We start from the raw sequence: 23100 nt of genomic DNA, 5'->3' as shown, positions 1-23100 counted from the left end.
ATTCTGGTCTTCCCACAATGTTTAAAACAAATTCATGTTAGTTGCCAACGCTTAAGAATCAGGGAATTTTTCTTCTTCTTTTTTTGTTGGTTATCTGTATAGTAGTGTGTACAAGCCAATTCCAAACTCCCAGTCTATCCCTCCCCCCACCCCTCCCCCCTGGTATAAGCTCATTCTCTAAGTCTGTGAGTCTGTTTCTGTTTTGTAAATAAGAATCAGGGAATTTCACATAAAAGACAGGATTTCTGGCTTCTTTTGAAGAGTCTCAAAATCTGGCAGAAGCTGGACCACATTTCCACCTGGCCGTGGCTGGCAGGACGTGGGTGCGCTCCCTCTCGTTCACCATCTCCACCATCCTTCCCAGTCTCTGTGACCTCCCTGCATGTACGTTTGGGGATTTCAACCGCCCCCACGCCCCCCACAGCCTCCCATGCTAAAGTCACCCCCTCTCTCATCCTGGTCACCCCAGGGGAAATTCTGGTTCTCATTGGTTCTCATTGGAGGGCAGCTTTGCCCCACAGGGGACATTGGGCCATGTCTGGAGACATTTTGGGTTATCACAATCAGGGAGGGGACTTACTACTGGCATCTAAAGGGTAGAGGCCAGGGATGCTGCTAAACATCCTATGATGCACAGGACAGAACCCCAAACAAGGAATTATCTGGCCCCAAACATCGGTAGTGCTGAGGTTGAGAAACTCTGAGCTGAATCAACAGAGCCCCGGGCCAGGAACAGGATCTGGAGAGGGAGGGTCACCCATGCTGGGGACTGACTGCACACTGAGCATCATGTTAGGCAAGGGGGGAGAAAGCCAGGATGTGTACAATGTGGCCCTGGCTCTCTGGGTGCACGGCGGGGCACCCGGAAATGTAGAGGAGGGGGCTCCCTCCACCAGGTACATCAGCAGGGTATCAAGGGCAGAGGTGCAGTCAGGATGGGCAGAGATGGGGAGGTGAGCATTCTGGGCAGAGGAAACAGCCCAAGCCAAGGTGTGGTGGCAGTAGCAGACGCAGAGGCACACATCTGAGAAGAGATGTCTTCTGTTACGTGGGAGGGACGCTGGGTGGGAAGCAAGGGCATGATGTTGGAGGAGGAGATTGTGGGCAGGATGTAAGGGGTCTCCAAGTCAAGCTAAGTGGGAGAGAGAGGGCAGCCCATGGCCAATCCTTGCAAAGGTAGTGGAGTATTAACTTTGTGACCTTGGAGAAATCACTTTAATTCTCAGAGCCTCAGTTTCCTCATCTGTTCAATGGGATAATAAGAGTGATTAAAAACTATCACATGTAGAACTCACCATTTGCCAAGGCACTGAACTATATCTGATGTATTTAATCCTCAGAGAAGCCCTACAAAGTATATAGCACTATTATTTCCAATTGTCTAGCAGAGGAAACTTCAAGATACGGATAGGTGAACCAACTTTAACTTTCCCAAGGATACTACTAGTAAGGAACAAAGGTGAGATTTGAACCTAGGCAGTCTGGCTCCAGCACATGCTCTTAGTTGTTCTGCTATTCTGTCTCTCTAGAACCTTCTAGGTGAGTTGTCCTTAAGAATAAATGAAATGCTCCTCTTTTCTCTTGTCCGCCATCATACGTGCGGTTGAATTTGCTCTCGCCATGTCGTCCCACAAGACTTTCAGGATCAAGCGATTCCTGGCCAAGAAACAAAAGCAGAATCGTCCCGTTCCCCAATGGATTCAAATGAAAACTGGTAATAAAATCAGGGCTTCCCTGGTGGCGCAGTGGTTGAGAGTCCGCCTGCCGATGCAGGGGACACGGGTTCGTGCCCCGGTCCGGGAAGATCCCACATGCCGCGGAGCGGCTGCGCCCGTGAGCCATGGCCGCTGAGCCTGCGTGTCCGGAGCCTGTGCTCCGCAACGGGAGAGGCCACAACAGTGAGAGGCCCACGTACCGCAAAAAAAAAAAAAAAAAAAAAAAAAATCAGGTACGACTCCAAGAGAAGACATCGGAGAAGAACCAAGCTGGGTCTATAAGGAAGCTCACATATGAAGTGGTGCACATTTATGCTGTGTCAAGGTCAAGTGCGTCTTACCATATCAGAACATCACTACTGTCTGAACAGCTGCCTGCGTGATGAGAGAAATGGAATAGCTCACTCCTCTTGATCTTCCCTCACCACTGCTCACTGTCTAACTCAGTAATAAATATGTGAAACCTTTAAAAAAAAATAAATGAAATAAAGCAGGTAACATGCCCAGCACAATCCTGGCACGGAGTTAGTGCAGAAGCAGGTGACACATTGCATAGAGTCCCAGCCCAGGTTGATGGAGCAAAGCCCAGTTCACAACATCAACGGAAAGAGGCGCCAGAGACGTTCTGGCGTGGGCACACCTGCTCCGTGGAGAGAGGGGGGTAGAGGAAGGGCGCCCCTCCACTCAGGTGAGAAACGGCTAAGCCAGGTTTCTGGAAATGCATCTCCATTTGCAGTGCCCCCCCGCCCCCCTCCACCTCTCTGTCTCTTTAACACCTCCAGGACTTTGCTCACTCCATGCTCCCTGCCTGGAATGTTCTCCTCTCCGCCTCCACTAAACCCCTTCCGTCTAGTCTATCCCTTCCAACAGAGCTCAGAGGATACTTCTTTCTGGAAGCAGTTCAGGACATGCCCGGGCAGAGTAATCACGCCTTGTCTTTGTACCCAGAGCATTTTTTCAAACTCAATTTGCCTCCTGGGGCATCATCTCAGAGCGGCTCAGCCTTCACCAGAATGTCTGTCTCCTGGGGACCTTGTTAAAATGCAGATTCAGGAGTGGGGTCTGAGGTTCTGCTCTTCTAACAACAAAGCTCCCAGGAGATGCTTATGTTGTTGGTCCAGGGAACACACTCTTGAGTCCCAAAGTCTCAGGGCGCTTCCTGGGAGTCATTCATCCTCCATGGACAGGATACTCCTCTGGGGCAGGGGCTTCATTTTAGTTTTTATACAGCAGGTTCTTATTAGTTATCCATTTTATACATATTAGTGTATACATGTCAATCCCAGTTCATCCCACAACCACCCCCACCACCACTTTCCCCCCTTGGTGTCCATACGTTTGTTCTCTACATATGTGTCTCTATTTCTGCAGGGGCTTCATTTTAAAGGCCAGCACGGGGGGTGGGGGGAGGAACGGAGGGAGAGCGTTGACCCATCAGTGGAGGGATGGCCAGATTGAATACTTCAATTTGACTCACAGCTTCTCTGTTTCAGCGACACCCTCCTTCCAGATCTTCAGAAGAAGGAGGCATATCAAGTGCTCCATGACTGAGGATAGCCTGGGATTATTTCATTGCCACCTACCCTCAGGCATGAGCACCTAGGGTCGCTAGCTTGTCCCCTAGAAAAGGATGAAACCACTAGTGAGACGGTGAACACGATGATTTTTAATTTTAAAGGTGTCTTGCATGCTTCAACTAATCATGTGCACTTTCAGTTCTTACATTTTGTTTTACATTCTGTGACGCTGAAAAGATATAAACATGCCCTTTTTGACATTTTTATTTTATGGGGCAGAAAGCAAAGTGGCTGAACTATACAGTGAACTCTGGACTCCTGTTCAACATCGGGCTACTTCCCCAGGTCACCGGCCATACAACAGCGTGCTTCTTTCTTTCCTCTCTGCCCCCCACCCTCCGTTTCATGGAGACATAATTGACATGTAGCACTGTGTAAGTTTAAGGTGTACAGTGTGATGACTGGATATATGTATATATTGCAAAATGTTTACCATAACAAGGTTAGTTAACACATCCTTCACCTCACACAAATACCCTTTTGTTGTTGTTGCTGTTATGGGTGAGAACATTTAAGATCTACTCTTAGCAACTTTCACGTATATAATATAATACTGCTAACTATAGTCACCACGCTGTGCCTTAGATCCCCAGAACTTATTCCTCTGATAACTGGAAGTTTGTCTCCTTTGACCAAAATCTCCTCATTCTTTCTGCCCTCCCCACCTCACCACCCACCAGCCCCTGGTGACCACCATTCTCTTTGTTATTGTGAGTTTGACTTATGTTTTTAGATTCCATGTCTGAGACCATATGGTATTTGTCTTCGTTTGTCTGGCTTATTTTACTTAGCATACTGTCCTCCAGGTTCATCCGTGTTGTTGCAAATGGTAGGATTTCCTTCTTTTTTTAATGGCTGAATAGAATTCATATATATACACACACACATATATATATACACACACATATACATATATACACACATATGTGTGTAGGTATATACACACACACACACACACACACATATATATATATATATATATATCACAACTTTTTTTTTTTTTTTGGCCATACTGCTTGGCTTGCGGGATCTTAGTTTACTGACCAGGGATTGAACCCGGGCCCTTGGCAGTGAAAGTGCGGAGTCCTAACCACTGGACCGCCAGGGAATTCCCCACAACTTCTTTATTCATCCGTTGATGGACATTTAGGTTGTTTCCATGTCTTGATTATTGTAAATAATGCTGCAATGAACATGAGGGTGCGTATATTTTTTCGAGTTACTGTTTTTATCTCCTTCGGATAAATACCCAATGCAGGGGACTCGGGTTATACATATTAGTGTATACATGTCATATGGAACTGCTGGATCATACGGTAGCTCTATTTTTAATTTTTGAGGAACCTCCATACTGTTCTCCATAGTAGCCCTACCTATTTGCATTCCCACAGTGCATGAGAGTTCCCTTTTCTCCACATCCTTGCCAACATTTGTTATTTCTTGTATTTTTGAAAATAGCAGAATATTCTGAGAGGTGTGAGATGATATCTCATTGGGGTTTTGATTTGCATTTCTCTGATGATTAGTGATGTTGAGCACCTCTTCATATAACTATTGGCCATCTGAATGTCCTCTTTGGAAAAATGTCTATTCAGGTCCTTTGCTCATTTTAATATTGGATTTTTTTTTTTTTTTTGCTATTGAGTTGTGTGAGTTCCTTATCTATTTTGGATATTAACCCCTTATCAGATATGTGGTTCACAGGTATTTTCTCCCTTTCTGTAGGTTGGTTGCCTTTTCCTTTTGTTCATTGTTTCCTTTGCTGTACAGAAGCTTTTTAGTTTGACGTAGTCCCACTTGTTGATTTCTGCTTCTGTTGCTTGTGTTTTGGTGTCATACGCAAAAAAAATCATTGCCAAGACCAATGTCAAGGAGCTTTTTCCCTATGCTTTCTTCTAGGAGTTTTATAGTTTTATGTTTACATCCTTAATCCATTTTGAGTTAACTTTTGTGAGTGGTGTAAGAGAGGGTTCCACTTCCACTCCTTTGCACGTGAATATCCAGTTTTCCCAACACCATTTACTGAAGAGACTGTCCCTTCCCTATGGAGTATTCTTGGCTCGCTTGTGAAATGTCAGTGGACCGGATATGCATGGATTTATTTCTGAGCTCTCACTTCTGTTCCATTGGTCTATGTAGCTGTGTTTCTGCATGGCTCACTTCTGAGCCTTGCTACCAGGCATGTTCCTGGTGACCTGCTCCAGTCCCAACTCTGTCAACCATGTCAAGGAATGAAAACAAGTTTTAACATCCATTTAAGCAAAGCAATTAGGAAGGTCACCCTGCTCGGGGAAGAGAGAGTGAGAAAGAGAGAAAATAACAGTATACTTTGAAGGCAGTCACATCAACTGTTAAGTTGTCCACTGTTCACAACCACTGGGCAGTTAATGGTAAGCCGAATTCATGTGGTGTGTTCTTTTCTTTTTTTTTTTTTTTTCGGTACGCGGGCCCCTCACTGCTGTGGCCTCTCCCGCTGCAGAGCACAGGCTCCGGACGCGCAGGCTCAGCGGCCATGGCTCACGGGCCCAGCCGCTCCGCGGCATGTGGAATCCTCCCAGACCGGGTCACGAACCCGAGTCCCCTGCATTGGCAGGCGGACTCTCAACCACTGCGCCACCAGGGAAGCCCCTGTTATTTTCCTATTAAACATTTGCATGAGGTATTTGCTTCATCCTTATCATTAATATCTGGTTAGCAGACCCTGGGAGGATGTTCTGGACGTGGGCCTGGGGACCTCTCTTTCTCCAGTGCAGACCCTTGGGACTGGGTTCTGTTTTGCAGGTGGCAGCAAGACAAGCCAGCAGGACTGTTCCTACTCAAAGTGCACTTCTTGCCCCCCCAGGGAACAGCTGGCTTTGGGGCTAGTGGCACCTGCAGAAGATGCACTAATCTGGGATGGACGGAAAACAACTCCATTTGCACATGGAGAGACGCGAGCAGTGGCTTCTCCAGCAGGGAGTCCGACATGCAGCACACAAGCCTGTCTGTGCTGTGACCTGGAGCGTGTGCAGACAGGTCGAATCCTGCAAGCTGATGTGCAGGTGTCACAAGCTGCACTGACAGCAGGAAGGCAGCCTCGCAGTGCCCGTTACAGAGCAGCTGCCGTGCAGCAGGTTTTTATATACATTTCTCTCCTCTGATCCACAACCCAAAGTAGGGCAATTCCTGTGCCCATTTTATGAATGAGGAAAATTGAGGCACATGGGGGGAAGTAACTCCCACAAGGCCACACAGCCAGGACGTGGCTGCACTGAGGTTGGAACCTGGGTCTGCCGACTCAAGACTGGGCCCCTATCAACTTTGCAGCCTAAGCAGTCCAGGTAGCTTATCACCCAGCTAACCAATCAATCAACCAGCCAACTTCCTCCTAGCATAACGAGTCACTGGGTGGCTACAGGGTGCCAGGCACTGGGGACAGGGGGAGCTTGAGACGGAATCCTGCCCCAGCTGTATGACATTAAGCAGATTGCTTAACCTCCCAGGGCTTCAGTTTCCTCCTCGTAAAAAGGAGCAATAACGCTGCCTCCCTCATTGGGTTAAGTGCCTTAAGTATGTGTGGAGGACTCAGAACGCATCTGCCACAGAGTAAGCACTTGATAAATGTTACCTATTCCTGTGAGATTAACAGGATTGTGATTTTGTAAATTACATTTTGTTTCTGGTACAATGTTTTAAAATTGATTTTCAAACAAAGCAACTTCTTACAAAGCCTGTACCCGGGGGTAGTGGAGGGCACGGTGCACCTGTCTTTCACAGGTCAGCAAGTAGGTTCACACGTCACCTTCTAGCAGCCCGATCTTTAGTCGCCAAGAGACAGCCAAGCAGGTCTCAGCCTTCCGTTTTCATCCTCTCTCTGCGCATCCGGCAAACGCACTGACCTCTAGTCCCACGAGTGCCCACGGCAAAGCCCGCCTGTCCCTGCAGCCAAAGCAGGAGCGCCCCCGGGCAGGGAGAAGGGGTGCCCGCCCAGCTGCCAAGGCCCGCGGGTGCCCATCGGCAGGGCTGGGGCAAAAGGGGAATCTGTACTGGTAGCTGGTGCTCAATGGGCTGCAGGGCCACTGAACAAAACTGCCACTTCACAGCCGCCTTCCTGGAAAAGTGTAGTTTGGATGCTGCGTTTGAGTTAACAAGGGTGCAGATGCTGTCAGCAGTTGTTCGTGGTTTCTTCTTTTTTTCTTTTTCTTGCATCTCCTAAGCCTGCCATCCTAAGGGTTATTTATAATTTATGTGTCTACAAGGACAGCTGTCTCAATGTTCTAAACCCCAAATGATGACAGAATAACAAAACCAGGACATTTTCTGCTCCAAGCGGGTCTACCTGTCCATGCCCTTCATTCCCCGTGGGTGGGCCTCCCCCTTCTCTCGCTGAGTTTCGACAAGGACTCTTGCCGCATTCACCTGGGCTCGATGATGCCATTTTGCCAAATGGCTGTAAAGCTGGTAAAAGGGCCTGTATTTTTCTAACTCCAGCTGCATATTAGGCTTCCTTTGGAAATAACATGGAAGATTAAAAAAAAATTGCAGTGTTCAGAACTTCAGATTTTCTAGCCTATAAAGACTGTGTCCATCAAAGCATGTCCTTGGTCCCTGTTTGCCCCCAGCATCCTTGGATAGGCAATGAGTATAAGTGCAGACACGTGACTGTTAGCACAGGCTTTCCAGGTGCTGTGAGCCTGGCTGGTCCCTGTGTCCCTATCGGGCCCAGAGAATCGGTCGCTTCTGCACGTGCATATCATATGCAGCTGAGCAAATTGCCTTTATCAGTTTTATTAGCGGAAGGTGCCTGCTACCGCTGGAGACCCTCACCGTACTCTGAAGAGAGGGGATCCAAGGGTTGCCATCCCCATAACTCCCTGTGTCACTCTACTCTCCTCAAATATGCTGGCCCTGTCTGTTGGGAGACAGACAGGCTGAACCCGTGCCACCCTAAAGAGAGGCAGCTACCGGAAAACAGATTTCATAATCCTTTGAACCTTGACCTTGGACACTGGGCTGTGAGGGACCTTCTCCCGCTGTGGCTGTTCTCGGGGTGTGACTTGGATGGACCCACCCACTAGCAGGCCCCGTCGGCTTCCTCTCCAAATGTATCTTGAATCCAATGGCTTCCACCCCAACTGCTGCCGCCCTGGGCTGAGCCGCTGTCATCTCTCTCCGAGGACATTGCAATAGCTTCCTAGTGGCCCCCCTGCCTCCATCTTACTCCCAGTCTATCTGGTCTCCACCCAAAAGCCGGACTTATAACCAGTCAGACCTTGTGACCCCCCCCGCCTAGAACTTTCCGCTATCTTCTCTTTGCTCTTTGGATAAGCTCTGAAGGCCCAACAATGGCATGGAGGGCATGCTCTAACCCTGCGCCCTACCTCCACCCTCAGCTCCATCCTTCCCCACTCTGGACTTCAGTCCCTGATCTCCGCTGGCCTTGTCTGGTGACTGAGCCAAGCTGCTTCCTACCTCTGGGCCTTGACATGTGTTGCACCTTCTGCCTGATGCTCTGTCCCTGTCCTTGCCGTGCCCACGTTCCTCTCTCCGTCCAGGTCTCAGTGAGATGTCAGCCCCGCCCCCCACCACCTTACCTGGAGCAGCCCCTCCCCCCGTCGTCACCAACTGATTACTGTGTTTTCTTTTTGTCAGAGCACTTTTCCATCTCTGAGATCACTTGCTAATGATTGTCATTTGCCCATTGGTTGTCTTTCTCCACCAGACAGTGAGCAACTTGAGGACAGGGGCCACCTTTGTCTTGTCGTCACTGTATCTTGGCCCTTGGGACAGTGACCAGTAATGGAGTAGATACTCAACTATTTGTTGAATGAACACATTTATGGACAGTTTGTGCAACATACCCAAGTGGACACTGTATCCAACCTTGGAATCACGGCAGTCTGGGTAGGAAGACCTTCTTCTCTGAACCAACCATGCCAGCATCCCTCCCTTCCGGTGTCATCCCATTTCCAGAAAACAGAAGAAGCCAGATAGACTTCAGTGGGTGGTAGCTGCACCCACTTGCTAGGGCCTTCCTGTGAGCCAGACCCTGTGCCTAGGCTCTTTACAGGCGTGCAGACCTCCTGATGACCCTATTGAGTAGTAACTACTGTTGTGCCCATTTTGCAGATGGTGACATGGAGTCACTGACTGGCCTCAACTCATGCAAAGCGGCAGGACTGACTGCAGAGCCAGAGCTCTTAGCTCCTCCCCAAATGCATCTGAAAAGATATCTCGCAGGGGAGCTCCAAGCCGGCCATAGGGCAGGAGTGACGACGGCTCCTTAAGAAGCAGCTCCGATCTGGAGAAGAATACTGTCTCTGGAGTCTCTGAGGTTGCCCCCTCTTCTTGGCAGCCCCCACAGCACCACAAAACTCGAAGGTGCAGCCACCGGGGTGAGCAAACCAGAGTGAGCCCCAGGGGCACACAGGTCACCAGCCTCTGCCTCGCTGACCGTCTTGGGCCTTCCTGATGAACTTGGCCTAAGTCCCACTGGCCTGATTCGAAAGCAGCCACAGGGCTGGAGCAAGGGAGGAAGAATGTGGGAAGAAAGACGTTACTTTGGAGGATGGAGCGGGGCGGGCAGGAAAGCAGGATTACCGGCTGGCTTTTGTTGGCAGAGGGGAGAGGGCGGTCAGAACCTGCCACTCTGAATGCCCAGGGCGGAAATCCAGGGTCACAAAGGGAGAGTGAAATGAGAACCGCGCTTCTTAAGGGGCTGCTCTCATCCCCTGAGGGAGCAGCAGGGGCTGTGGTGTCTTGGGGACAGACATTACAGGGGCCCAGGGGAGAGACAGAGAGGGGAAGGGAGGGGATAGGGAAGGAGAAAGGAGGTTCAAATCCTGGTTTCATGGTCTTGGCTAAAAAACTGCATTTCTCTCTCAATTTTCTTGGGACACTGATACCTACCATGTGGACAGGAAGTCACGTATGTAGTTAAAGCACCTGACCGTGGCTTGGCATATCACAGGTGCTCGGTAATCATTCGGTCCCTTCGTATTTGCCTCCCAATCCCACATTTGGAAAAAGGACATTGAGCCTGGGACCAAAAATGGCTTCTTTCCTTCAAATCATTCCTCACAGCCCAGGTTCAAGTTCACAGGCCTCAGCGACCCTAATACCCAGGCAGAAGGCCTTGACCTTTCAGGTCAGAGGTTGGCAATGCCTGTAGGCTCACCAGGGTAAAGGGGCTCTATAAAAGGGTCACTAGGGCTGAGAGGGGACACATCGCCAGGCATGGCCACAGCCCAAAGGTCCCAGGTGCCTTGACCCTTGGCTGGCAACTTGCCTTCCTGATCCCACCTGGGAACCTGACCTAGTGGAACATTCCGTGTTCCTTGTTGCTCGGTCCCCAAGCCCCTCATTTAGCATCCACTCTTAGATGCCCCCTCTGATGGTTTTAGCCACCCACAGATGGGAGACCTGAGTCACCACGAGGGAAGGTGACAAGCCCTAAATGACACAGTGACCTAGTATAGAGCTAGGGCTGGAACCAGTGACTCCTGATCCCCAGAGCAGAGTTCCTTCCACTGTCTGTGGGGGGAGCAGGTTCTGAACCCCAAGTCCAAATGCATTGTTAGCTAAAAGCTTTGATGCCACTCTTGGGAGCAAGGGGCAGTCTGGGAGATGCAATCAGATGCTGAAGCATTGGAAATTCTGGGACATGTTGGTTTTTAGGGCCAAGGATACAGGGTCTCCCATCCAACCAATAGTTCTGGAGTAGCCGCTATGTGCCATGTACTAGATGCTGGGGATGCAAGTTCCTACCCTCTTGGTGTCTTTTTTTTTTTTTTTTTTTTGCGGTACACGAGGCTCTCACTGTTGTGGCCTCTCCCGTTGTGGAGCACAGGCTCCGGACATGCAGGCCCAGCGGCCATGGCTCATGGGTCCAGCCACTCCGCGGCATGTGGGATCTTCCCGGACCGGGGCACGAACTCGTGTCCCCTGCATCGGCAGGCGGACTCTCAACCACTGCGCCACCAGGGAAGCCCCCTCTTGGTGTCTTTTGAAATTGGGATCGTTCTGAAAGCTGCGCCATGTGGCCAGCCTATCACACCATTGCTGTCTCCTCTGAAAAGGACATTAAATCGGTATTTAATGCCCCGCACCTGTGTGTGTGTGTGTGTTCGCGCACACCCGCGGGCCGCAGCTGTTCCCTGCAAGCCAGAGGTTCTGCCTTTGGCCTGAAATCTCTTGCTCCTCCTCCCAAGTCACCAAGGCCCCCTCTGCCCTCTCTTGTCCTGCTTTGACTTCCTGATGCCGTCCAGTTCTCAGCTTCCGACCCCAACCTGCTGACCGGGTGCTGAACTCGGATGCTTTGCTTTGGCCTCTGGACCCTGGACCGTATCTTGCACTAACCGCACAGCCACTCCTGAGAAAGGGCCCCCATTCTGCCTTTGTGAGGGGCCATCAGCAAACCTGAGGCTCACCCTGATCCCCAGTTAGAGTCACCTCTGGCTTCTGCGTCTCGTTCTGATCAGGGAAACTCAGGTGCTTGACTGGACAGCTTGGTTTGATCTTCCCCTCTGTTGAGCAACGCCCCCATTTTCCTTTCCGTGGCAATTACTGTGGTACATCTGCTTACAGAGATGTAGCGAGATTGGCATAATGGGATGTGTGTGGGCGGAGGGACCCTGGGGAAAGGAAGGGAGACGTCAGTTCATCTGGGTAATGGATTATCGCTTATACCTGTGTTCACCTGAGGTCTTTCCTCTCTCCCAGACACCATTTATTGAACCCTGTGTTAAGCGATTTACATACATAATCTCCCTTCGTTCTTTCTCAGCAACCCTATGAAATAAGGGCGATTATCATCTCCATGAATCTTGCTTAGCTTAAGCAAGCGGTCGTCAAGGTGTGTTCTGAGGACAGCTGGCTTTCCTGAGACCCATCTAGGAGGTCTGTGAGGACCTCCCCTTCCCAAGCACATATCTGCATGAGGTTGAATCTTCTTCATAAAGTACAACCAGAATAACATATTGCAACAGCCTGAGTGCAGAAACAGGTATGAGAATCCTGCTGTCTTCTGTGGAGCCAGATTTTAAAGAGATTTGCAGAAGTAGAAAATAACGCTGCTCTTTTCACTAACTTCTTCTGGCTTTGGAAAGTATAGTTCTTACTCATAAAATATGTTATTTATATTAACATGTATAATAGGTTTATTGTTATTTTAAAAACAAATAAATATTTAATCTTTTTCAGTTTTAATTTCTAAAATGGTAAACATCAATAAATATAGTCCACACGAACAGAAGCTTATTGGAGTCCTCTCTGACTTTTGAAAATGTAACCACCAAGGTTCTGGACAAAAATCTGAGAACTGATGTTTTAAGCCAATGGTAATCATCTCATAACACTTGCCAGTGATTGGTTCAGGTGTTCAGGCCTAAGCCTATCAGCATGTGGCATTCCCTTGGTGACAGCTATTGGTTGGAGAATGGGCATGTGACCTACTTTGGACCAATGAGATGGGTGGAATGTTTGCTATAAACTGCTGGGCAAGCTCTTCCTGACTGGCTTACAGGAACACCTTTCTTTCTCTGATGTTATCGTGACCAGATGTGATGTCAGAACTTCAGCAGCTGTCTCACCTCCAGCCTGAGGGGGGAGCTGATGCCCAGGGGAGGGCAGAGCCGAGAGGATCACCAGGAAAGGAGACAGAGCCACAGATCAAGTCAAACTACATCTTCCGTCAACGACGCTAATGAACATCTTTATTTTTTATGCCAGCTGGAGTTGGGTGTTGAGTACTTATAGGTGACAGCACTTCAACTGCTATACCCTGTTCCACATACGAAGAAATGGAGGCTCAGGAGGTTAAGTGAGTGCTAGTGGATGGCAAAGCCAGAATCCAAGCCCAGGTCTCTTTGTATCCCAAGCCTCTCTTTCTCCCCTACATGATGTAGCTTTCAAGAAAGTTAGGTTCTTGCCTTTCTCTGCCTAGAATCCAGTTCACAAGGAAATGCCATGGAGTGGGGCTGCAGGTAGCTGGGTAGTCTCAGATACTCAGGAGTGTCTGCCCAAGTCCCCCTCTTAGCCCCAGAAGTGACAGGTCCCTGTCCCTCCTCTGGGAGTTTTCAGGCTGTCCCTGGATCTGCTTGGTACATCCCAAGTTCCCCCCCGCCCCGCCCCTGCCAGAGTTCCCTTCTCTAATGACCTGAGGAGGCCTAACGACAGTGTACTAATTAGAGCTGTTGGTTGCAAGCAACAGAAATCAATTCTAGGTAATTTAAGTAGAAAAGGCATGTCTGTCTGGCCAGGTTGCACAGCTCCTGGAGGATGGGAGAGTCCAGCTTGGAGGGTTGAAATCAAAATTAATGCCCCAAATCAAACCACTGAACTAGTCCTATGACCAGTCCACATTGTTGGGCACAGAAACTCTATCTTGCCTGCTGCCACCACTGACGATGGGCCGACAGGTGCTACCACCACAATCTCTGGAAGCTGAATCCGAATTTGCACGACTTGCCTCTTCTTTGGGTCACTGACTTCCAGTTTTAGGGTGAGATGTTTACATCTAATTGGAAACTGGGTCACGTATCCATTCCTTAGCTGCAAGAGATGCTGGGAAAACAAGTAGCTGGCATTTTCAACTTGATTGAGGGAAGCAGGCTCTGCCTTAAATCAATTGGAGCTTCTCCAAGCATAGGAAAGAGGTTTGCATGCTGTGTGGCCCAAAGGGGTGACAGATGTTTACTGTAGAGAGATACTCAGCAATCTGGAGAGGTACTCAGAGGCTCCCAACCAGTGGGTCCCGTGGATCAAATCTCCTTAGTGCCCAGAAACAGGTTTTTCCCAGGGACAAATACACGGCTTTTGGCAGGGACTTGGACTGTCAGTCATGTAGCACAGCAGGCCCCTTGACTCCCTAACCAAGTGCAAAGGCACACTCTCACTCAGGAATAATTAGGAGCATGTATGGGCCCAATGCCTGGCTCCAACATTTACAAGGAGTGTGCCTCAGTTAACCGATGTAACCTCTCTGTGCCTCAGTCTGCTGACTGTACAATGGGGATAACTACCGTACCCCACTGCAGGGTTGTTGCGACAGTCAGAAGTTCAGGTGTTATTTGGTGCCTGTCTCCCTCACGGGGACTTGTCATAAAACAGCTGGGGGTTCCATCATGCACGAGCACTGCTGCACCTGTCTGAATCTCACCTGGCACCCTCCATGGTCTCCCTCTTCTCTCTCCCTGCACAAAATCTGATCTATGACAGGGGAGCAGAAGGAAGCCTCGTGTCTTCCGGAAAGCTTCTTTGACTACCCTGGCTCCCAGCGGTCTCTCACTGCTTTCAATTCTGACAGCATTCACTCATTCTTTTGTTCACCCGACTAGTCCCTCCTTCTTATCTTATCACCCAGCCCTCCTCACGCCCCTCCTCAGCTCCTTGCACACTGGCCTCCCTCCTCTTCTTTAAAGAAGCCACCTTCTTTCCTGTTTGCACTCACTGTCCCTTGTCCCGGAACTCCTCTCCACCTGATAGTTGCCTGGCCAACTTCTTCTTGTCATTCAAGTCTCAGCTAAAATGTCACCTCCTCCCAGAAGCCCTTCTGATTACCTAAACCAAAGCAGCTGCCCCTCACTTCTCCCTTCACTGGCTCTTATTCTCCAGCCTCAGGTGCTCTCAGCTGACCTAACTACACTCCCAGGGCTGACCAGTGAGGGGGGCTGTGGCAGTGGTCCAGACCATGGAGCAGGGTGGCTTGGAGAAAGGGGTGGAGCTTTCTAATACTGAACGTCATGGCCTGCATCAGCATCTTTGGCAGCACCTCAGCACAGGGTCACTGCATGATGGAAGGGCGGAGGGACCCGAGGCCTGCATTGAACTTTCAGAGCCCACCGCCCATGACCCCCGGCCAGCCCCAGCCCTGCCCTCCAGGAAGCTGAGCCCCCGGCTAGGTTATGCATCAGCAGATGACAGGACACTGCATGGTCCTTCTTGGCTGTCACTCCCTCCCTGACCCACTGAGCCCTGGCGATCCTGGGGGAACGTTGCTGAGGGATAGACTGTGAGGGCTTCAGCAGCTGAGACACAGATCGGATCAGTGTTAATGAGAGGCCCTGCTGATCTGGCGGCTTTGCTAATTAGGCTGCAGCAGCTCTAGACCCAGCCAAGGAAAGCCCGTTGCTTATACTAATCAAGGGTGGTCTGCACTTCCTGTCTGGCAGAGTTGCCAGAGCCTGGAGCATGTACCCCGCGTGTAAGGCATGGCGGCGGAAAGTCGGGGATGGTGGGGGAGACCAAGGCTGGAAAAATCCAAAGACAGCCCTGTGGCTGCATCCTGGCATAGGGAGCAAGAGGCATGGAGGAGGGGGGAGAGGCCACCAGTGGGGTAGGGTGAGCACAAAGGAAAAATGGTAAAAGGCAGGAGGCCCCAGTTACAGACTCCCTACCCTGGAAGGTGGGGAGCTGGAACGAGACTCACTTTCCAAAACTCAGCCTCGAGTGAGTGACGGTGGGCAGGCTGCCTCACGGCCATTCGTGGGGCCTAGACTCCGCCTACCGTTCCTAATGGATAGAGCACCCTGGGGCAGAGGGCAGTCTCTGGGGCAGCTGAGTCGGAAGCTAGCCAGATAAACCTACTTCGCCCCCAGCAGGGCCAGAGGGCTGCATTCTTCAGCCCAAGTAAAAGATGTGGAATATTCTGAGTTGATTTCCCCATCATCTATGTGTCATCAAAGGATCTCAGAACCTGAAGAAATGCATGTGGAGATTCAGTCACTCAATTATTCATTCATTCATTCGGCACCTACTGTGTACCCAACTCCAGCCACGGGGAATACAGAGCTGGAAGATGCCATCCCAGTCTTGAAGAAGCTTAATCTACCAAGGCCCACAAAGCAGCAGTGGAGTGACAGTGCAATCACGTAAGCACAGGCTGCAGTGGGACACCGACCTCAGACTGGGCGGACAAGAAGGCTCCAGGAGGAGATGATGCTTGAGGTGAGTTAGGAAGGATGCATAAATTCAATGGCTAACGTCTACAGAGCAAGTATGAAGGTGCCATGCAAAGGTCTACGTCCTTGACATCACTAGCATGTCCAGTCTTCCTAGTGACCCTACACAGAGGCGACTATTACCACTTCCCCATTTTCCGGATGAGCAAACTGAGGCACAAAGAGATTAAGAAAGTATCCTGGAGTTGCACAGTTGGTAAGAGGCAAGTCAGGGAGCAGGAGCGGGCCAGGTGCTCAAGGAGAAAGGATTCCTAAGAAGAGGGGCCAGCGGCAAGAGCAACGGAGGGATGATGCAGCGGGAGAGGGCGGGTGACGAGAGGAAGTGAGTTTACAATTGGATTCATGCCCTGCTGATGCTTTGAGCGGCAGCACCCTGGGCTCTGGTGGGTTAGAGACGTGTACATGCGGAAGAGTTAGCTTGAAACCTGCAGCGACAGGGCCCTAACACCTGATTAATTATACTCTTCATCAACTATTTAGCACCTCCCTTTGTAGCTGGGTCTTGAGCCGGGCTCTGGCTGCCCCACCAATATTTCAGCTGGCCTTCTTTTCAGCTAAAAATGACCTTGTCATTGGCACAACTTTTGAGACACCTCAGTAAGCAAGGCTGTCTGTTCCTAAGCTGGGTGAGGCTCTTACATTCAGAGGAGGCCTCCCTCGTGAGAGGGACTTTGCAAACAACTCTTGTAACTTCCACACAGACTTAAACAGGACAGATCAATCCTGCCCCCTTTGAGCTCTTACCCTCTCTGGTTTCCAGGTATTGGGGTCTTAGGCCGAGCATCATAAAAAGCTCCAGACACAACACAGCCAGAAAGAGTTTTTCGATTCTGTACTTTCCCAGCCACTGCTGTCTCTGCGGGGAAAGAGGAGGTGGGTGGCTCTGACCACCGGATGGAAAGGAGCGGGGCAACCAGTTAAAGTTGGGGTTAAAGTGAGGGGAAGGGCGGGTGAGGGTCTTCCTCAGTGATTTCCCCTTCCATCCTTCAGCGCTCAACGAGGGCTTTGTTTCCAAAGGGAAGCCCCCAATGTATCCCTCTACCAGCTCCAAGGGCCTCTACTTCTCCTGTGTAGCTCTTGTCATCAGGGCCATTTTTCCCTGTATTTTAAATGATTGCTTATTGCGGTGTCCTCCTGTAGACTGCCAGCCTTATGAGGTGGGGTGCAGGTCTAATTCTGTTCATCATTATATCCGGGCACCTAGAATTGTGTCTGGCACACAGTACATGCTCATATGTATTTGTGGAAAGGATGCACAATCCTTCCTTCCTTCTATCTCCCTCCCTCCCTTTCTTCCTTCCAGAAACGTTCTGTTTGGCTGCTGGGCATACAAGACGAGTCAAATGATTCGGCCTGGGCCTGGCCATCAGGTGGCTGGGCCTGCAGGAGGCCCTCACTGCCCAATGGCAGGAGCTCCCTGGGCTTATCTGCCCACATCTGAGGACGATGAACAAATCTAACCCTCAGCGTGGACAGGGATGGTGGGCGCTGATGCAGAGACAGAAGGTAATTCCAAAGCCTACTTCGGAGACACAATCTGGGGTTTCCCTGCCACCTTCCAGTGCCTTCCCTTTCACTCTGGCTCTTGCAGCCCCTGTAGGGAATGTCTGCAGGGTAGGCTCCTGTGGGCTGTCAGGGGAGGGTAGGATGCTGAGGATGTCTTGGGGAAACTAGGCTTCAAACAATCCAGGGATTGTAGGATACAAAGAGCGAAAGAGAGAGAGGCAGCTGCCTGTAAAAGACAGATGCCCCCCTTCCCATAATGAGGGTGAAGAGAGGACATCCGGATACCGAGGCACCAGAGATGGCCCAGAGGCAAGCTGCGGGCAAGTGAACTCTATTTGCCAGGAGTGTTTTCTCCCTGGAGCTCTGGGAGAATTTAGCACTTGTGGCAGGTGCTGGGCTGGGCTTCCTGGAGACCTTGAGACTCCATTTAGGCTGGAATGATGGCATAAAGGACAGCAGGGCCACCACCCTCCGGCTGGGCTCTGTTTGCTGCTTTGAGGGGGCATTTACTGCTGGATGTCTGCACGGCTCACAGACCCTTTAGAAGGAACCCAGAGGCCAAAGGCAGGAGGTGGGGAAGCGGGGAGTGTCAAACTCAAGCACTAGGAAGCAGATCAGTGGATCTGCTGTGGGATCTGGAAGTCTATCTACTGGAAAAGCCCCCAAGATAAGTCTGATTCACAGAATCCTGACCTCCAGGATGCCTTTAAAAATACCCTTCCCTGTATCTTTAGAAGGCAGACACAGTGAACAAAAATTTCAATTTGATTAACAGGAATTTAAAAAATTTCAGCTTTTACAGGTGCTGAGGATTTAGGTGTTTGGCTGCTGTTTGTGCTTTACTTTGTGTGTGTCTTTATAGTTTTACCTGATACTTAACGAAGTCTAACTCTTTTTAATGTTTTGATGTGGTTCATTTATGCCATCTCTCTCTTTTTTGGCCGTGCCGTGTGGCACGCGGGATCTTTGTTCCCCGACCAGGGATCGAACCTGTGACCCCTGCAGTGGAAGCGCAAATTCTTAACCACTGGACCTCCAGGGAAGTCCTGACAAAGTCTAACGTTTGGATCATTGATGGTGTGGGATCTGGGTTATAGCCAAGGGGGTGACTCAGGGCAAGTGAGGAAGAGAGGATGTTTTCCATGGAAGGGATCGTGTTTGGATCATGAATGGGAGAAAAAAAAAAAAGAAAAAAAATGTTCACCTTTTAGACGTCATGGGTTTGGCAGATTCAGTTTCATTATCTTCACTTTCCGAGGCACAATGATCCATCGGTGGGGAAATGCCACCCTTGGGCAACGGAGAGCTTCAACGTTTGGAAGACAGACTTCTCCATCAGGAAAATGGGCTTTGCACACAACTGAAAGATCTTTTCCTTGGGGGTGATGCAGAAAGGACTTTTTGCTCAATCTTCCATTAAAGAGAAATTTCAGTAGCCCAGATCAGCCTGTTTCCACAGCGGAGCATTCCAGCTGACCAAGATTGGCCCAAACCCAAACTTGCCGAAATGGAAAAGGAAAGGTGATTGGCAAGTTCTGAGAAGCCCCCGAGTGGTTCTCATGGCAAGATTCCTGAGCCTTTTCACACTGGATTCTGCCTCTAGGGTTTGGTTTTCATTTGTAGGTACTTTTCACTGATGTTACTACCGGCTATAGTCTGATAGTCGCTGCATCTTGTCATGTTAAGACAGAGATTGACAAACTCTTTAATAAAGGACCAGATAGTAAATATTTGGGGCTTTGCAGGTCATACAGTCTATGTCCCAACCAGAGATGGGTAATCTCTGCCACTGCAGGGCCAAAGCAGACTTAGACAGTACATAAATGGACGGGTGTGGTTATGTCCCAATAAACTTTATTTACGGACACTGAAGTTTGAATTCCATATGTTTCGCTTATGGAATATTATCCTTCTTTTGATTTTTTTCCCCAACTGTTTAAAAATCTAAAAACCATTCTTGGTTGGGGGGCTGAACATTCAGGAGAGAAGGGATTGGATTTGGCCCATGGGCTGGAGTGCTGGGGGGCGGTGAGTGTGCAGACTCTTCCAGAATTAGAGCTACACGCCCCTCCCTCCCTGGGAATTCTGTCCTGGGGGACAGTGAGTGTTAAGTCACTCTGGACCAGCACCAGGCCCAGAAGCCTTCTCAGCTTGGGTTCCCCCCACAAAGCAGACCCGGAGACAAGGACGCGGGTGCAGGGAGTTTATTAGGGATTTGGTCCCAGGAAGCAAGTGAAGGAGCGGGGAAGGGAGACAGGGAGGGCAGGCTGATGATTGGGTTAATGCAGGGACAGCGGGGGTCAATCCTCTGTGAGCCTCTGAGACACTGTGTGGAACACACCCAGGACTGTCTCCATGGACGGGTGAAGAAGCTGGGGTCTTTTTTTTTTTTACATCTTTATTAGAGTATAATTGCTTTACAATGGTGTGTTAGTTTCTGCTTTATAACAAAGTGAATCAGTTATACATATACGTATGTTCCCATATCTCTTCCCTCTTGCATCTCCCTACCTCCCACCCTCCCTATCCCACCCCTCTAGGTGGTCACAGAGCACCGAGCTGATATCCCTGTGCTACGCGGCTGCTTCCCACTAGCTATCTACCTTACGTTTGGTAGTGTATATATGTCCATGCCTCTCTCTCGCCCTGTCACAGCTACCCTTCCCCCTCCCCATATCCTCAAGTCCATTCTCTAGTAGGTCTGTGCCTTTATTCCTGTCTTACCCCTAGGTTCTTCATGACATTTTTTTTCTTAAATTCCATATATATGTGTTAGCATACGGTATTTGTCTTTCTCTTTCTGACTTACTTCACTCTGTATGACAGACTCTAGGTCTATCCACCTCATTACAAATAGCTCACTTTCGTTTCTTTTTATGGCTGAGTAATATTCCATTGTATATATGTGCCACATCTTCTTTATCCATTCATCCGATGATGGACACTTAGGTTGTTTCCATCTCTGGGCTATTGTAAATAGAGCTGCAATGAACATTGTGGTACATGACTCTCTTTGAATTTTGGTTTTCTCAGGGTATATGCCCGGTAGTGGGATTGCTGGGTCATATGGTAGTTCTATTTGTAGTTTTTTAAGGAACCTCCATACTGTTCTCCATCGTGGCTGTACCAATTCACATTCCCACCGAAGCTGGGGTCTTTATTCTCCAACTCCTGGAACCGTGGCCTGACATGGCTCCTGTGGCTTTAACTCCCTGGAACTTCTGGGCCTGCTGCAGGTGCATGTCCGGTCCTGTTCCAGGTGCGTTTCCTGTCTGTTCCTGCTGCACTTCCAGGCCTGCTCCTGGTGGGCAGGTCAAGCATGCTCTGGGGCCATAGGCTGTGCTCAGGCAGAGAGGAAGCCACCGCGTGGGTGGGAACTATCTGCGTGTGACCTCTGGGGAGGGCGGTGATGATCGGGCCGGCCAGGGACACAATCTACTCTTTGGGGATTCTCCTGCCAGAGGGTCATTCACTAAAAGATCTGGCATGGTTCTATTATCCTAACAGATTGGTGACCACACTGGCTCCTTTAAACTGTCCCTAGCAACACTTTTGTATCCTTTTCTGCCTTGGTCCTGACCTGGTTTCCCTAACCCAGCCCACTCCTTGTTCCCCAGTCTGCCCCCTCTGCTCGCTTTGGACACCAGGATTCTTCTTACATATCACTCTGGTCCCACTTTCCCACGGAGGCACAACTTCCCTCCACCAGGAGCTGGAGACCCTCTGAGGCTACCCTGCTAGTGTCTGTTCTACCCCCAGGGCTCTGTGCCTGCAGGCAGTACCTCTACTGTACTCTTCCACTCCCAGGGGACACAGCCGACCCAGCCTTTGCTCATTTAAGTGCTGTGAAAGGGCTTGGCCTCAGGTCAATTCTATATTCAACCTTTAATTAACTACCGCTTAATATAATATCTTCTCCCTTTTTTAAAGCATTGACTGTATGTCTAGTGTTATGCTGAATGTTCTCTATATGTCATCTGTAATCCTTGTAGCCACCCTGGGAGTGAGCCTTTATCACTCCCATTTAGTAGATGGGATTAGGCGGACCCCAAGGTCCTGAGGTTAGAAAATACTAGAGCTGGGATTTGAGCCCAACTCCGTCTGTTTCCAAAGCCCATGTTCTTTCTTTCAAAATAAATTCTTATGTTGATATGTAGACAATAATATATTTAGGTGGTGGCCAGGGGCAGGGGAAGGGGGAAATGGGGAGTTAGTGCTTAAAGGGTAGAGTTTCCATTTTGCAAGATGAAAAGAGTTCTGGAGATGGATGGTTGCATACAAATATGAATGTACTTTATACCACTGAACTGTATACTTAAAAATGGTTAATTTTATGTTATGTGTATTTGACCACAAGAAAAAAATGGAAAAAACTATATGTAATACACATGTAAGTTACGAACTGCAATAATGAAATAAACAGCTGTGAACCCATATAATCAGACGTTACGTATTTGCCTCTCCCTTGTTTTAAACACTTGCCTCCTCCATCAGAGGGTGCTGCTATCAGAGGTTTTGGGTTTTATCAATCCCTTCTTTTAAAAATATCTTTAGGGACTTCCATGGTGGCACAGTGGTTAGGACTGCATGCTCCCAATGCAGGGGCCCCGGGTCAGGGAACTAGATCCCACATGCTGCAACTAAGAGTTCGTATGCCGCAACTACAGAGATCCTGCACACTGCAACTGAAAAAGATCCCGTGTGCTGCAACTACAGATCCCACGTGCTGCAACTAAAGGTCCCACGTGCTGCAACTAAGACCCGGTGCAGCCAAATAAATATTAAAAAAAATCTTATTTAATCAATATGTACTCTTAACAGCATATTGTTCAGTTCCACTTTTTTTGAGTTTAAAAAAAAATACCACAATATACGGTCTTTTGTGACTTGCTTTTTCTTCACTCAACATTACATTCCCATGTGGTTGTCTGTAGCCATTTCACTGCTTTCTATTATTTTATTAAGTAAATATATCATTTCTAAATTTTTTGGTTTGCTTGTTTGCTTTTGTAATTATAAACTGCAAGCCCATCATGGTAGACTGACATATTTATTGCTCCTCCTGGGGGCGGATTATACTTTCCTCCTAATGATGGCAGATTTGGCTTTGCAACTTTCTCTGGTTAATGAAATGTGAACAGAATTGATGTGCGTCACCTCCAAGCAGAAGCTTTTAGAGTCAGCACATGATTTGCCTTGTTCTCTTTTCCTCGCCAATGTCTTAGACGGAGGCGGTTCCATCGGCCTGGGTCCTGGAGTGAAGACGACACAGAACAGGGCCACCACTGAGCTGCACTGGACACGAGCCTGAGAAATAAACCCTTGTTGATAGCTAGTGAGATTGTTGATAGCTAGTGAGATTTT

At 49.2% G+C, this 23100-nt stretch overlaps 2 protein-coding genes across 2 annotated transcripts in view; one reads left to right on the top strand and one right to left on the bottom strand.

Moving 5' to 3' along the window:
• KAZN (kazrin, periplakin interacting protein) overlaps positions 1–23100 on the bottom strand; it is a 461784-nt gene that overhangs the window by 171165 nt on the left and 267519 nt on the right. The window lies entirely within an intron of this gene.
• Positions 1621–1997, top strand: LOC132438292 (large ribosomal subunit protein eL39-like). Its single transcript, XM_060032387.1, has 2 exons — positions 1621–1745; positions 1949–1997. Exons 1-2 carry the CDS (start codon positions 1621–1623, stop codon positions 1995–1997), a joined length of 174 nt encoding a protein of 57 aa, XP_059888370.1.

This window comes from Delphinus delphis, chromosome 1 (assembly GCF_949987515.2).
Source record: "Delphinus delphis chromosome 1, mDelDel1.2, whole genome shotgun sequence".
Lineage (NCBI taxonomy): Eukaryota > Metazoa > Chordata > Mammalia > Artiodactyla > Delphinidae > Delphinus > Delphinus delphis.
The sequence above is the reverse complement of the archived record's forward strand: the minus strand, read 5'-3'. Positions and strand labels throughout refer to the sequence as shown.

What these genes read in the sequence shown, in the direction of transcription:
- LOC132438292 (XM_060032387.1), top strand. Translation starts at nt 1,621, where the DNA reads ATGTCGTCCCACAAGACTTTCAGGATCAAGCGATTCCTGGCCAAGAAA. An exon ending in AGGGCTTCCCTGGTGGCGCA is followed by an intron (nt 1,746 to 1,948) that starts GTGGTTGAGAGT and finishes AAAAAAAATCAG; the next exon opens with GTACGACTCCAAGAGAAGAC.